General features: G+C 56.0%; 1 protein-coding gene across 1 annotated transcript; it reads right to left on the bottom strand.

The window, feature by feature from the left end:
- Window positions 1-2,831: 2,831 nt before the first annotated feature.
- On the bottom strand, window positions 2,832-13,434 carry LOC117652705 (dystrophin-like). Its single transcript, XM_034397798.1, has 3 exons — window positions 13,191-13,434; window positions 3,863-4,074; window positions 2,832-2,942 (listed from the first exon to the last, which is right to left on the bottom strand). The coding sequence occupies exons 1-3, from the start codon at window positions 13,351-13,353 to the stop codon at window positions 2,832-2,834; spliced, it is 486 nt and encodes a 161-aa protein (XP_034253689.1). The 5' UTR covers window positions 13,354-13,434.
- Window positions 13,435-14,703: the final 1,269 nt, after the last annotated feature.

Raw genomic sequence — 14,703 nt, 5'->3', positions numbered from 1 at the left:
CCCAATCGGAATCATCATTTTATCGACGGGGACAGGCCCGGGCGGGAAAGGGGGGTACGCCGGGGGCACCGGGCACGGCCCGGCGGGGCAAAGGGGGTAAACGGGGTTGCTTCTATGGGCACTAAAAAAACCCCCTTTCCTCCGGCAGCGGTCCCGGCCGCACATGATAAATCCAAACTTTTTCACCCCGTCTTGCTGCCACTAGCTCAAAACCGGGGCGTAAACCCGGACGGTTGGAAGTTGAAACCGCAGCGCGCGAAAGAGGTCGACAATACCCCGCGCTATCGGAAAAAGCTCCGTTCCACCTTCAACGCGGCGCACAACCAAAAAACACTTCTCGTGATGCATCACGACGGCTTTTCAGGGCCATTCGGAACGGCTCGGGTCCGTTCGGAGTCCATTTCGGTAAGTTCGGGTCCGTTCAGGTCCGTTCGGGTCCGCATTGGGTCCATGTCGGGTCCGTTTCGGATCCGTTTGGGGTTTGTTGGGGTTCTTTTCGTGCCCGTTCGATCCGTTCGGGTGCGTTCCGGTCCGTTCGGAAGCCACTTCAGGGACAAAACGGGGGCTTTTTTTTCCGCAAAACAAAATAATGAAGGCGCTCGCGACAAGATTCCTTCCATTCCGCCCCGGTTCCCCGGGTTTGGGGGGTGGTGGGGGAGCAGCCCGGGGGGGCGGCGTTGACAAATATTTCTAATAACGGAACTCCGGGGGTGCTGCACCAAAGTGGCACGAAGGGGCTGCTGTTGGCCCCGGCGGGGAACACGGGACGAGGGCCCGGGGCGAGGCCGGCGAGGCCAGGACGAGGCTAGGACGAGGCAAGGGACAGGCCCGGCGAGGCCAGGACGAGGCCAGGCGAGGCCAAGACGAGGCCAGGACGAGGCCAAGACGAGGCCAGGACGAGGCCAGGGACCCCGGCGAGGCCGCGGGCCAGGCGGGGCCGGGCCGGGGGGGAGGCCGCCGCCGTCTGAAGCGTCTCGCCCCGGCCGGACCGCGGGGGCACAGCCCGCCGTTCCAAAGAAATCACCCCCGCCCCCCACCCAGGCCACCAGCCCACGGACAGCCCCCCCCCACCCCAACCCCCAATATCGCCCCCAAATTCGTTTTCCCTTTTTTTTCCCAAGGGGAGGGGGCCCCAGTAGGCGTCCCCGGGGGGGTGGAGCGGGGGGGGGCGGGGCGGGGGGTGGTGGGGCGGCGGTCCCGTGGGGTAACCGCGACAGCGCGCAACCCAAGGGAGGCACTCTACGGCAACCGCGTCCTCGCCCTGCTGCCGATCGCCGCGACTTTCCCAGCGACCCCAGTACCGGTCTCTGTCGCACTTATGGGCAGCCCACACAGACACAGGGCTGCCCCCCCGAGTCTCGGCTTCGCACTCCTTTCCCCTTTTCCCCGCGCGAAACGTGCAAGGGCGAGATTAGGACCCGGCCGAAGGGGCGGGCCGGAGGGGGGCTCAAACTTTCCCACGCCGCGCCGCCCGGCGCCGCCCTCTCTCCCTCCAAATGCGATTTGTTGGAAGAATTGGCGGACGGGACGCGGCGTGGAGACGCGTTATGGAACGACGGCTGCGGCGGGCCGGGCTGCTACGCCACTGGCTAACGCCCACAGACAAGTCGCCCCATGGTGCTGCTTCGGACGCGGTTTAAAGCGCAAACGGGAAATGGCAACTTGCCTCGCAACTTTCCCGAATCGCTTGAAACCCTCGTTCACCGGTCGGGGCTTCGAACTATCCTTGCTAAATGCATGTGCACTGCAAAACCGCTCTGGTTTCCCCCGGAACTCCCTGAAATGGCCTCTGCCTTTACCCTAGGCTTCCCGGGGAAAACAGGAACCATTTTTTCCGTGTGTGCTCCGAGAGAAGACACTACGCCATCGTGATTCTGACGAAAACGATGGCGATGAAATTGGAGTCATTCCAAAGAAATGGAAAATGTCCCCACGATTTAGTCATTAAATGACCCAACTTTGACAGTGCCGGGGCTCCGCCTCCGCCGCCGCCCCAACGAAACACTAACGAGGCGGTCTGGTCCTATCATTGCAGCATCTACCCCGCCCTGCCGCGCCCTCGGCCGCCCCGCCCCCGCTCGGTGGGTTCGGTTCCGCTTGTCGGATACATGTAAGCCCTCTCGGATTGGGTAGCACTGTGGCAGACTCGACTGAGCCACGGACAGACTCCCGTGCCATCGTGACCGAAACGCGCACGGCGTCGAACGTGGAACCCACGCACCGCTCCGAGCCATGCTCAATGTTTTAAGGTTTGTAGGCCGCGCCTGCACACTGCCGCAACACGTGCTGCTCCGACTTACCTTGAGCTGCCGCTGGTGCTGCAGGGCGCCGCCCTGGTCGCGCCCGTCGCGTCGCTGCGCCATGCGGTCCGCGTCCGCCTCCATGGCCTCCATGGACGACTCGGCCTCGGACAGCCACGCGAGGAACTTGTCCAGCGAGCGGTCGAACGTGTGCAGGAGTTCATGGCGGACTGCAGCATCTTCCCGGGGTTTCACAATGCTGCAGCAGGGTAAAAAGGGGGTTTGGGGTTTCCATTAGTTGAATCACTGGTGAAACTAAAGCGTAGTATCCCCCTCAAGCGTAGTCATGAAAGCTTGACATCGGAGAAAAGGGCTCATTGGCGAAGATTCCCCATATCTGAATGCATGGGGGACTTGCTATTCCCTGCTTCACTTCAAAGATCGAGCGGCAGGTGCCGGTCAGTGGGTCGTGATGCGCCAGCCGCGTCGGCCACCCCTGCGATCGGGGCCAATCCCGTTAGCATATCGAGCCGGAGCGAAACGAAACCCACCTGGTGTTTAGGTTCTGGTACCGCTGGTTCACCATCTCCCTCATCTTCTTGACGCGGTGGTGTCGTCCTGCTGGTACACGGCGATCAGCTTCTGCGTGAGTTGCGAGAACAGGTCCATGTGGTGTTTACTGGGGAGCTCGGCGTGGAAGGCCTGGGGAAAAAGGGAGCTTTGCCTCGATCTAAACCAAACACGCATTTGACAACTCGGTGGTTGCATCGTCAGAGTTCAGCCACAAACGAGACTGTCCGTCAAAAATTTCGCGCGAAACGGAAACACGGAGCGTTTTTTTTTTTTTTTCGCAGTGCAGACGACGCGCAGGTAATCGCTTTTTAAAATTTTGACACCGCGCGGTAATGAATTGGGGCGGGGTTTTTTCGTGTTTTTTCCCCCCGCCGAATGAGGGTGGCGGCCCGAGCACCTCCAGGGCCTCCAGGAAGGACCCCAGCGAGGACCGCACGACGCCCAGCTTGCCGGCCCGGTCGCGCCGGAAACGATAAAAAGCAAAAGGAGACGGAAGCGGATGCTCGAGTGGCGAGAGAGAGAGAGAGAGAGAGAGAGAGAGAGAGAGAGAGAGAGACAGGGAGAAATGGACTCGCACTCCTTAAAATTCCCCCACTCCCCTTTCTCCAGAGAAGGGGAAGTAGCGCGAAAAATGCACAGGTATATAACGCAGCGCAGGTCCTGAAAAGTTGCTCTGCTCGAGTCTGAGAGGTTTAAAACACGAAGTGAAATATTAGAAAGAAACGGGGGAGGGGTTGCGGTGTGAAGCAGTGCGATACAGGTGTCCGCCCGTCAGTCTTAAGGCTTCCCGGCGGCGGAAGAAAATGACGTAGACCAAGTGTCGGGTTGCCTTCGTCCCAAGGTCCGAAATCCCGGACAGGTTTTTGTTGCTAAATGGAACTCGAACCGAACCGAACCGTAAGACCGCACCAATAGATTGCTCTCGGAAAGAGGAATCCATCGGTGGGGTAACACGCTCGGTTCGAGTCCTGTTTAGCGACTCTGGAGCTCAAAACGTGTCTTGGCCGCCCCCACCGGTCTTCTGGCCCACTGTGTGAGGCTGCCCCTACCTTCTGGTCGCGCAGCTGGGCCTCCAGGACGTCGGCAGTGTGCCCCACGGCCCCCATTCGGTCCAGGCGCACCTCCATGCGGTGGAGCCACGCGTCCACCTCGAGACGCTTCGACTCGTAGCGCTGGCTGTCGGCCAGCATGGCGTCCAGCTGCGTCTTGCGCGACATCACCTTGCTGTTGGTCTCGTCCCAGTGCTCGCGCAGCTTGGTCACTGCAAAACGACGCCATCGGTTACACACTGCTAGCAACGTCGGCAAAAAAAAGAAACGGTTGGAAGAAAACAAAGAGGTTACAAGTAGTTGCAAATAAACCATGACCACTGACAAAGTCTAGATAGCTCACAATCAAGGAAAGGTGGAAACATTTGGGTGAGTACAGAACACAACATATCTAGTTTTCAACAACTCGTTTATCCCTGGACCCTCCCTCTACCCCGATGCACCACCGAAACAGACATCTTGTAACATGAAAAAGCATTTCTTAGCCTTCCTGAGAAAATAATGCTCTTGATCCGAACGATAATCCTGGTATGACCAAAAAATATTTTAAGATCCTTTTTCTTACAAAAACAGAAAAAAATGCAGGATTTGGGGAACATTTTTTTCGGTACGCTAGGCTTTCTGGACAAGATTTCGGATCGAGTTTATCCCTGTACTCCTATTCATGCCGGGGTAGGAAGGGAGAGAAACCGCTCTCAAAAATGAGGGCAAAAAGAAAGGCAGCATAAAAGTTCTTTAGACACGCGCGCGGCGCGCGGTTTTAGAGCCCCGCGCAACGAAGAGGGAAGAGGGCCCTCCAAGACGTGTGGGGGCCACTGTGGGGGCCGGGGGAAAGGAGGCAGGCAAAAAGCCAGGCCGAGCTGGATGAGGATGAGCTACAAGTCGGGCAAACAAGGCGCCAGTGCAGCGCCACGCCGCGAGAGGGACAGATCACGTTCCCTTTCGGCGCGTTGCCGCGTCCCAGACCGGTGCAGGCGGCAAAAACCCGACAAGAGTTTCGAGCTCCAGAGTCGCTAAATAGGACTCGAACCGAACGTGTGACCCCGCCAATAGATTCCCCGTTCCGACAGCAATCCATTGGTGGGGTCACACGTTCGGTTCGAGTCCCAGTTAGCGACCCTGGAGCTCGAAACGCGTCTGGTGTTTCGGCGACCAGCGCCGGTCTTCTGGCCGACTGCTCGATCCAGTGACGTATCTGCCTCATCCCTCCGCGCCGAGGTCAGCCTACGTGCCGATGCTAATTTCCTCGCTGAGACTCGGGCATTTCTAGTGGCGGGGCAGAAACAGTGACCGACACTCCCGCTGAAAGCAAAGTCACGTTTCCTGCTGACCTGTCGCGCCGCCCCTGCGACCCTTCGACCCCTTCAACCCCCAGCAGCCCATGCAGCCACCAGCCACCCACTTTGGACAAACAGCGACCGTCTCGCGAAAACGCAGTTTGCATTTCAACAGCCTGGACGAGAGGGAGAAAATTTATTGCATGACACACTATGGAAAGAATTTAAGATTCAGCGAGCGGCGTCGTGTTAACCAGAATATGATAACATTTCAGGGCCTCAACACATAAACACTCACAACTTTCCTCGATCATTATTTTCGAAAGAATGGACTTCTATATTATGGGAGGTTGCAAAATTGTGGGTCCTTTTTGTTTCTTTGGGCCACAGTTTCCTTATTTTTCGACGTATCGACCTGCGGTTTGATTCCTATGACTCAACTTCTCTCCCCCTACTATCCCACACACTAACCGAGCATGCAGTTCAGCATTTCCCTGTCAAAACAGGCTAAAACTGGGCAAAATGTAACTTCCGTGCTGTCCATTGTCCAAAAAGTCCGTGTTTCAAGGCGAAAATCTCCTGAACTATTTGTCGGAGAGCAAATCCGCGAACAGCCCTTTTGTTCTGTTGGCAACTTTATGACATTCTTGGATAGCAATTTATTCCATGACTCTCACCTCCTGCTTGTTGGATGAAAAAAATGTCCACCGTGTACTGGTTTCCAACATCGTCAACTTTAGTTTCGCGCCTCAGCGCCGAACCTGTACGGGGAAAAGTTCGGCTCAACGTCCAGAATCACCAGCACGGTTTCCTCTTTCCAGCGCGGTAGGCGGATTTTCGCTGGAGGGCTCCATTCCGGCTAGCTTGACCACCAAAGGTAAAAATCCGGCATGTGTGTCAGTTTATGTGTAACCTTCCGTGTCATCAATTGCGAGCTTGCTACTCGGCCTATCGATTTCGGTCCACCTGGCCCATTTTGCGCTTTTACGTCTTTTAAACTTTAGGCGAGACACCTGGTCGATTTGGTGAACCGGTTGTCCGTTTTCACGGTTGTTTGATGATGTAACTTCCGTGCCATGCACATTTCGGTAACTTCCGTGCCATTCCCCCATGTAAAAGTATGGGGAAAATCAAAGTGCGAGAAAATACTGGCCTCCTTCGGAATGCGTTTAGAATGACCCCTAGAATACAGGAAAAATGCTAAAAACAATTTTAGAACGAGATATTTTTTACTTTTTTAGGAGCCAAAGGACCCACAATTTTGCAACTTCCCTTATAGCGTGCACCTTCAATGGTTCTTTTACACGACCCACCTCTGACGGGAAAGTTTAATTGGGTGTTAGTTTTTGGTGGCGAGTGTCAGAGGGCACAGGCGAGGGGCTGGTAAGCCGACCGTGAGCTCTGCAGCGCGCGGCAAGGCCTGCGGCTCTCGGACCACAGCGCCACCGAGCGCCACGACGCGTCACTATCTGCCAAATGAAACGAATTGTCCAATGTCCAGCTGCTGCAGCGGATCAAAAGCAGCGGCGTGAGTCCCAAAGGGCTCAGCGGCTTTGCCAGAGGCCTGTGTGCGAGCCTGTGTGTGTTTGTGTGTGTGAGGGGGGGCGGCTCCCGTGCCGTACACGGCCTGCGCTGAGTGTGGTGCGTGTAAACCGAGGGAAAATATAGACTTTGAATTCGGCTCTAACCTAAGACTTAGTCCAAAGGAAAATTCACTCGAGTGTCCCCGAAATTTTGACGACTCGTCAGTCGTATTCTCGTGAGATCCAGCAGTCCACACCGTTGCGTAACGACCGGCCCTCACTGAAAAACCAAACGAGGTAGACAGCGGAAGGTAGTAGAATTCCTGACGCCCAGCCTGACCGCAGTGTTCCCGCGAGGCAAGAACGTATGGGGCCCATGCGACCACACCAACCAAAACACCTTGCCCCATACCCAATCCACCACACACACACACACCACACACACACACACACACACACACACACCACACACACACCACACAAACACACACACCGACAACACACACATACACACACACACGCGCGCGCGCTGCCGGTCTCGCCACTAACGTGCGCGAAACGGGAACATCGCACTGAGATTGCAAAAGGTAGGGGTGCCACGCGGCCCGCCTGTCAAGTGGCAGTCGAACGCAAAGGGAGCAACCGTGAGTAAAGAGAGGTTGGCCACCCTACACCGCAGGGCACGGCAGGGCACCGCAGGGCACCGCAGGTACGCGCCCCTGCGCCCTGGGGCGTCAAGGGCTGAATAGGGCCGCCGTACAAGGACCTAGCACAGCAGGGAGTTGATGGCCATTGGCGGCACGGACTCCTGTATGGCCAGGTCCTGCAGGGCCTCCGCAAGCGTCACGCTCTGGGGAGTAGGGTTCTAAAAGCCGGAAAAAACATAAAAAAACGGAAAAAAACTGTTTTTTTCGGCTTTTTATTTTAGCATTTTTTCCGGAAAAATATGTTTTTTTCCTAATTTTGGTACTTTTGGTGTTTTTTTGCTATTTGCGCTTATTTACATGCTGGCAAGCTTAGTTAGGTCAATATCAACACCCAGTATGACAATAAAAATAAAAAACGTGAGCTCCGTTTTTTTGCCACCTAACGCGCCACTACGCTCCCCCCTTAGCTTCGCGCCACCCGTTTAAGCACCATTTCAGCCCAAAAAATAATTTCCGTTTTTTTCGGCAAAAAACCGTTTTCTTTCATGTTTTTTTTTCCAAATTTTATTTTTCACGCTTTTAGACCCCTACTGGGGAGCGGCATGCGCCGAGGAAGGCCCAACCCTCAGCTCATACAAGAAAGTAAACGGGGTCATACACTGTCGCAGCGTTTGCATAATACTTTGGATCGTCCAGGAAGGGGTTGGGTGGGGTGGTGGGAATAGGTTAAGCAGGTAAGACAATCAAGGTGACGGAAACGAAGACAGAATAGAGGCTCTCAGAAAAAGAAAGCAGAAGAAAAGGGAATACATTCTAGAATGGGTGTTTCTGTGCAGGTGCTGACTATGCGAGTTCCATTCAGGGTAGGGTGCAGATTGAAAAAAAAAATACAAGTGACTCAAACGTTATCCAACTACGTTCCACCAATGCAACACGAGGTGAGTGCATGCCAAAACCACTGCAAGTGCATTACGTGCTCTGTGCGTATTGATGCACAAGGTTACCTTTCAGACAGGTGCGTAGGTGCATCAAATGAGGCGACGAATAGTAATCGTTCAAAATAGCTGAAAACCAAACAAGATAACTTCAAATGTTGGACAAATAAAAACGCTAACTAGGTGAAAGGGAGTTACAACTACGAACTTGTACACTACTTAGTTTTGAGCTCAACACATGCTTTTGTCGATGGATTCGTACGTGCATTGCAACCATGCAAAAGCTGGAAGCCAGTGCAGTGAGCAACGACGAGGTTTTGTACTCTTCCCGCGAGGTCAACACAGTGTGTACTCTGAGCAATGATTCTCTCAGCGACTGGATAAGACTGCTCAACAACAAAATGGCAAGAAGGGTCGTCGCGGGGTGGCTGCAGGCTTGTGCACTGCACAGCGACTGCCACCCCTGGAGCTTGCTAGGGCCGTCGCAGGGTGGCTGCAGGTTTGTGCACTGCACAGCCACCCCTGGAGCTTGCTCGCGTTTCGATTTGTGCGGTCGGGGGATGGATACAGAGATGCTGGCTGCCAGCCCTGCCTGGCCGGCTGGTCAGCCTGTGCGTCCTGACCGCCTCCCTCTGGTACAGCCAGGGAGGCAGCCAGGCAGGCAGCCAGGCCACCGCCCACCCGGCTGGGGCCGCTCTGATTGCAAGAGGTACGACATGGCGACTCACGACCGCGTCCACGCTGAAGTATTTTGACTGAGCCCATTCTTATGCCCGAAATACTTGGCACTGAAAAAGGGAGTTCACCACCGACCGAACTCTTTTTAACCCCGTTTAAGGGCAAACTGTTCTTTGCAAAGGCCTGAACTTGTTTGCAAGGTTTCGACTAATCGCTTGAGTGGCATCGAGAAAACTCGTTCTCCAACCAGCCCAGTGGCTTCTCAGCTGTAAACGCCCTTCTTCAATCATTTCGCTTCGTGTCGACGACAGAGTAGCGCGGGTCACGGCGTCCCCCTTTGAACGGCTTGTTTGCAGTATCCGGTGGGGCCGGGCGGGCCGGGGTCGCAGCCTCAGCCTCCGCGCCTCCGGGGAGGCTGCCACCCCGCTCCGACGTCCCGACCTGACAGATTCCAGAACAAGCGATCAAGTACGAAAACTCCGGGCGGCTGGGCGCATTAGCTATGCTAATTTATTCTGCCAATCAAAGGTGGCGCTTCCGGTTGCTTCCGGTTGGCTTCCGCCGGCGCGCCACGCACGGCCTCTACACTACACACGTTTCCCCGTTTGTTTCCATTTTTACTCCCGTTTTACGGTGGCCGGATCGCGGAGGAAGCCTCACTGCCGCGACTCGCGCCGCTTGCGCCGTCTGGCGTGGCGCGTCCGACCGGAACACGCGTTGAGATGGAAATAAATGCAGCACCGCACCGCACCCCTCGACGGGGGTCGAAAAAAAGCCAACCAGAGCGTTGAAATGGCAGCGCAGTGCAAGCGAGCGCCCGCACTCGATGTTTTGAATTAAACACTCCAACCGTGAGCCGACAGTACCAAGCCAGTCGGCAGCATGGAGCGCAGTGGACACGGAGCGGTGCTGAGAAACTATTTTACACAGATCCTATGTGAACTCGGGTGTCTCTGACAAATGAGTCGTCTTCAAGAATGGTCTTTTAATGCACAAAAATTACGAGAAAAGTTCATCTGGTGTTCTGTGCCGTGAAGACGACACTGACTCTGGAGTGGCGAGAAGTCTGACCTTTGGATTTGTAGTGTAAAAGTCACTTTTCTCGGCGCGGCGACCCGGACTGCGGTCCGCGCGCCAACCACTCGCTATCGCCATGGCCATCCCTCAGCGCGGCGCGGCGGTTCGGTTTCAGCGATTCCAATCCCAGACGGCGGGGCGCGGCGGCGCGGCGCGGAGCCTCCGGGGCAGGGGGCGCCCCCGGCTACGCCCGGCCAGGCGGTCACCGCCCCGCATCTCCGCCGCCGGAAATTTCATTCTCCTCGCCGCCTCCGCCACTCCGTCCGCGCGCCGGGGAAAGGCGACCAGATAAAGATTGGTGGCCGCCACCGCGCCGCCACTGTTTACGTTCAAACAGACGTGATGAAAAGGGAAAATAATGAAAAGGCTGCTCAGCACGTCAGCCGGTCGCCAAAGGAGACGCCTCGCCGGTGGCGCGCGGCAGCGCGGCGGACTTTGGAACCAGGCTGGCCGAGGCCGAAATAGCCTCCGCTCCGAACGGCCTGGCCCCGGCAGAACCCCGGTAGAGGCCTGGCTGAGCCTCGCAGCGAGGCCGAACGCTGCCCCGCCTCACTTCGCTCCTTCGACTGGAAGGCTGTACGGAAGGCTTGGTCAACCCTCAGATCAGCACGCTCAACTCCAGGCAGACCGACGAATCCAATTTGCCAACACCTGTCCTGATTCAAGCTCCTGCTTTCGCTGGCACACCCACCAGAACTTTGTGCGACGCCCGCGGACACACCAGAGTTTTAACTCGGGAAACAATGCAGAGTGTAGTACACCGCGTACATTACCGGAGGTAAAACAAAGTTAATTAATAAGTGAGCAGCACAATGCATTCGCTGGAGGCCCGTGCCGGCCTGCCCCACACCCTCTGTTTGCCAAACCCCAGTGGGGAAGACGCAAAGAGCTGCAGACTGATTTCCGAGAGTCGTTTTCGTCGCTCTGTCTCTCTCGCGCCCGTGCGGGACGCCTCATGAGTGCGAGAGAGACAGACAGACTCTCGGCATCAGTCTACTGGGCAGGTGGCGGCGCGCGGCGCGGGCCGAATATAGCGCGCTACACCGCCGCGCATCTCGCTTGGTCCGCCAATCCAGCCGAGAGATTCGGAAGAGTCTCGCTGTCTCTCTCGCACACGGCTTTCCTCAAGGGCGGCAGAGAGCGACAAACCGTTCTTCTGAATGGCTCGGCAGGACAAACCCTGCGCTTCCTCTACGCAGGCAGCCAGCGATTTTGGCCTCCACCGGTCTTCTGGTCCACTGTGCAGTGTACACACGGTACTTCAGAAATAATGAAGACGTTTCTTCGCCGCCTCGACACGCCTTTCGGCCCGTCAGGGGCAATATGTTTAAATTTTGGCGCGGGGCGCTGGAGCCAGTGTTTCGCTTGCTTCGACCCGCACACGCTGGCTGGGCGCCAACGAGGTTCCACGCGTCGAGTCTCCAACCCCTCGGCCAGTGAGCTCTTCAAAGCACTTTACAGGATTGCTGGAAATGTACACTAGGGCCAGGACTAGCCAGGACTACCCACCAATGCCCCAGCGGTACTATTCGCAGGACACAGAAGGTAGCGGGAATGGACTCAATTAAGGATGAAAAAATACCGGTGAGTTTCAAAAATACGTAGATAACGGTAGAATACGATATTTGACTGTATAATACGGTACATTTGGGTTAAGTAAATTTTTATCGTTTTGATCCACTTTGCTGCGATACAGCTCCAAAACTAAGGCGGCTAATCGCACTCCGTAACAAAGGTGTTCTAAAGGAAGGCCCAAAGACCAGCCACCCGTTGGGGGAGAGCGATTAGCCGCCTTAGATCAGACGCAGTGGCTGCCCAAAGTCAGCCCAAACGACGATTTCTACACATTTGATACTGTTTTGACAAACTTTGCTGCAATACCGCTCCCAAACTAAGGTGGCCAATCGCACTCCGTAACAAAGGTGTTCTAAAGGAAGGCCCAAAGACCAGCCACCCGTTGAGGGAGAGCGATTCGCCGCCTTAGATCAGACGCAGTGGCTGCCCAAAGTCAGCCCAAACGACGATTTCTACACATTTGATACTGTTTCGACAAACTTTGCTGCGTTACCGCTTCCAAACTAAGGTGGCCAATCGCACTCCGTAACAAAGGTGTTCTAAAGGAAGGCCCAAAGACCAGCCACCCGTTGAGGGAGAGCGATTAGCCGCCTTAGATCAGACGCAGTGGCTGCCCAAAGTCAGCCCAAACGACGATTTCTACACATTTGATACTGTTTCGACAAACTTTGCTGCGATACCGCTCCCAAACTAAGGTGGCCAATCGCACTCCGTAACAAAGGTGTTCTAAAGGAAGGCCCAAAGACCAGCCACCCGTTGAGGGAGAGCGATTAGCCGCCTTAGATCAGACGCAGTGGCTGCCCAAAGTCAGCTTAAAACCGCTGTTTCGACAAACTTTGCGGACTGCTTATTTCAAAATTAACACTAGTTTCAAAATTACCAAACAATACTAATTTTACCGGGGACTGCGTAAAATACCCATTTTACCGTAATTTACCATTCTTTACCGGTAATATTACATGCTCTTACATCCCTAGACTCAATGGGAATAACCGGGAAAACCTCACGAAGAATATATTTCCAAAACAAAAGTCATTCTCACGAAATTATAAAATAAAGCGAGGTCAGGGATTCATGGTGAGACCTTTCGACCACACTTTGTGTCAAATGGAGCACTGTTCCCGTCGTAATTCAAAGCCTTGCCTCTGCGGCGCCCGGGGTTGTTTATGAAACGTAAACACGACAAGGTTTAACCCTTTGCGCGGGATCCTACACACTTGTTCTCCCAGTGCAGCAGCCCACGGCGACGCGGCTGCAGCTGTGCCCGCATTATTCCGGCAGAATGGCAGAGAGGGGGGGGGGTGGAAAACAGGGGGAAGGGAAAAGCACTAGAAGGGCTTTAGCGGATTAATTTCACAACGCGCCTTAGGCCCGCCGAATTATCCCCGCCTCATGACACTTTTCCTCCAGGAGCTTTCGGCGAAAGCCCAGGGCGGTGCAGTTTCCACAGGCCCACGGCGGTGCAGTTTCCACAGGCAGCCAGCCGTAAAAATGACGGTGTCACACTCTTCCCGCGGGCTTCTACTTCCATCAGGCGCCATGCCTCGCGACAAAATCTCCACCATATTCTGTTGGTGCAGCCTTTCACCGTAAGACATTTACAGTGTGGCGCTCACCGTCACGCTGCGTCATGTTGTGGTAGTTGGGCGTGCGGTGCCGGCCCCAGGACCCGTACTGGCCGTAGTGCCGGCCCATGCTGCCGTAGCCGCGGAAGTAGTCGTCGTCGTCCTCGGGGTTGAGCGGCGGCGGCGCCGGTCGCAGGCCTCGCTGCCACGACATTGTCACACTTGCACCTCACTCCAGGATTGGTCACTTGTCACGCCGCACCCGTCACAAGCTTGCCGTCACACACTCGTCTCGCTGCCGGTGGCGGTAGCACCGGTACCCGCAACAGCGCGGTGCAACAAGTAGACGCTGCGCGGCTGCGCGACGCCGAGCCGCTGCCGGGCCGTCGGGCGGGGCGTCGCTCCGGCGCGTCGCGCGTCGCTTCGGGTCGGCGGCCGCGGCCTTACTGAGCGCCTGCCGCCCGCCCCGCCCCACCGGCCGCCCCGCCGGCCACCCCGCCGGCCCACACCCCTGCCGGCGCGCCGCCACGCCACGCCCCGCCACGCCCGCTGCCGGTAGCACGCGGTGGTGGCCAGGCAGGGCAGGGCGGGCCAGGGTGGCCCCACCCCGGTGCTTTATTGTGCCGTGCGAGACTATTGGGTTAATGACGGGCCGCATTCAGCGAGTCCAGTTCATTCATCCCGCGTGGCGGGGCGGGGCGTGGCGTGGAAAAGCAAAGTCTTTTAGGTTATCTACGCGCCTCATCAAGACACCTTCGAGCGGCAATTAAAGTCCGTCCGGTGTAGCGACCCCCCCCCTCCAATTTAGGGACGACCGTTTGGGCGCTGAAGTAAGCGTCGTGCAGACACTGCCTTGCGTGGGCGGTTGTTGGTGGCGAGGGAAAAGAGGCTGAAACGACACTACGTCAGTTGGAGAACAATTTTCACCGATTGAGGAACTAATTGTTCCATCACTCGGTGCGACTGGCGGCACGAAACAGGCAACACCAAAAAGAGAAACACTGTTAATGCTGACAGAGGATTTTCCGGGTTTTGAACATGCAGGAACCAATACAGGCAGGCGATGAAGGGAGCGTCGACTCATGCTAAAAAGATTGAAAGGGGAGAGAGAACGCCCGCAGTCGATACAGCATAAATGCAATCCCTTTGAGGCAGAAAGAACGCAACACGTATGCAGAAAAACTCTGTGCAACATTGCGTATGCTTTTTTCCTAAAAGGTAAGAAATTTTCTATCGGGAAAAATTTGTCGACAAATCGCTGGTTATAAATACAGTTTGTGTCCTTCCCGGGGCCGTTTTCCTGGACTGAGGATGTCCAGGCTAGCCTGTTTGTTTACGCAAATTCCCCCCTCAAAAAAAAATCCACCTTCCCGCCCCCTGAGTGCAAAGGTGTGTTCCTGGGCTGACCTCCCGTGCGGCGCTACGCACACCCCGGGGCAAAAAATACATCACTTTAAACGTCAAAAACACTTCGGCGTCGACAGAAAACGCAACCCCCCCCCGAGGCCGCAGCAAGTATTCCGGGGCGGGGCGGCCTGGCGTGCACTTCGTACACCTTCGCCCC

Source organism: Thrips palmi, unplaced genomic scaffold (genome assembly GCF_012932325.1).
Source record: "Thrips palmi isolate BJ-2018 unplaced genomic scaffold, TpBJ-2018v1 HiC_scaffold_7, whole genome shotgun sequence".
Classification (NCBI taxonomy): domain Eukaryota; kingdom Metazoa; phylum Arthropoda; class Insecta; order Thysanoptera; family Thripidae; genus Thrips; species Thrips palmi.
The sequence above is the reverse complement of the archived record's forward strand: the minus strand, read 5'-3'. Positions and strand labels throughout refer to the sequence as shown.

Bases quoted from the DNA above. Each gene is read 5' to 3' on its own strand.
- LOC117652705 (XM_034397798.1), bottom strand. From the start codon at position 13,353: ATGTCGTGGCAGCGAGGCCTGCGACCGGCGCCGCCGCCGCTCAACCCC. The intron at 4,075-13,190 runs GTGAGCGCCACA...GTCGTTTTGCAG, and splicing joins CAACATGACGCAGCGTGACG to TGACCAAGCTGCGCGAGCAC. The intron at 2,943-3,862 runs GTAGGGGCAGCC...CTTTTTCCCCAG, and splicing joins CCCAGCTGCGCGACCAGAAG to GCCTTCCACGCCGAGCTCCC.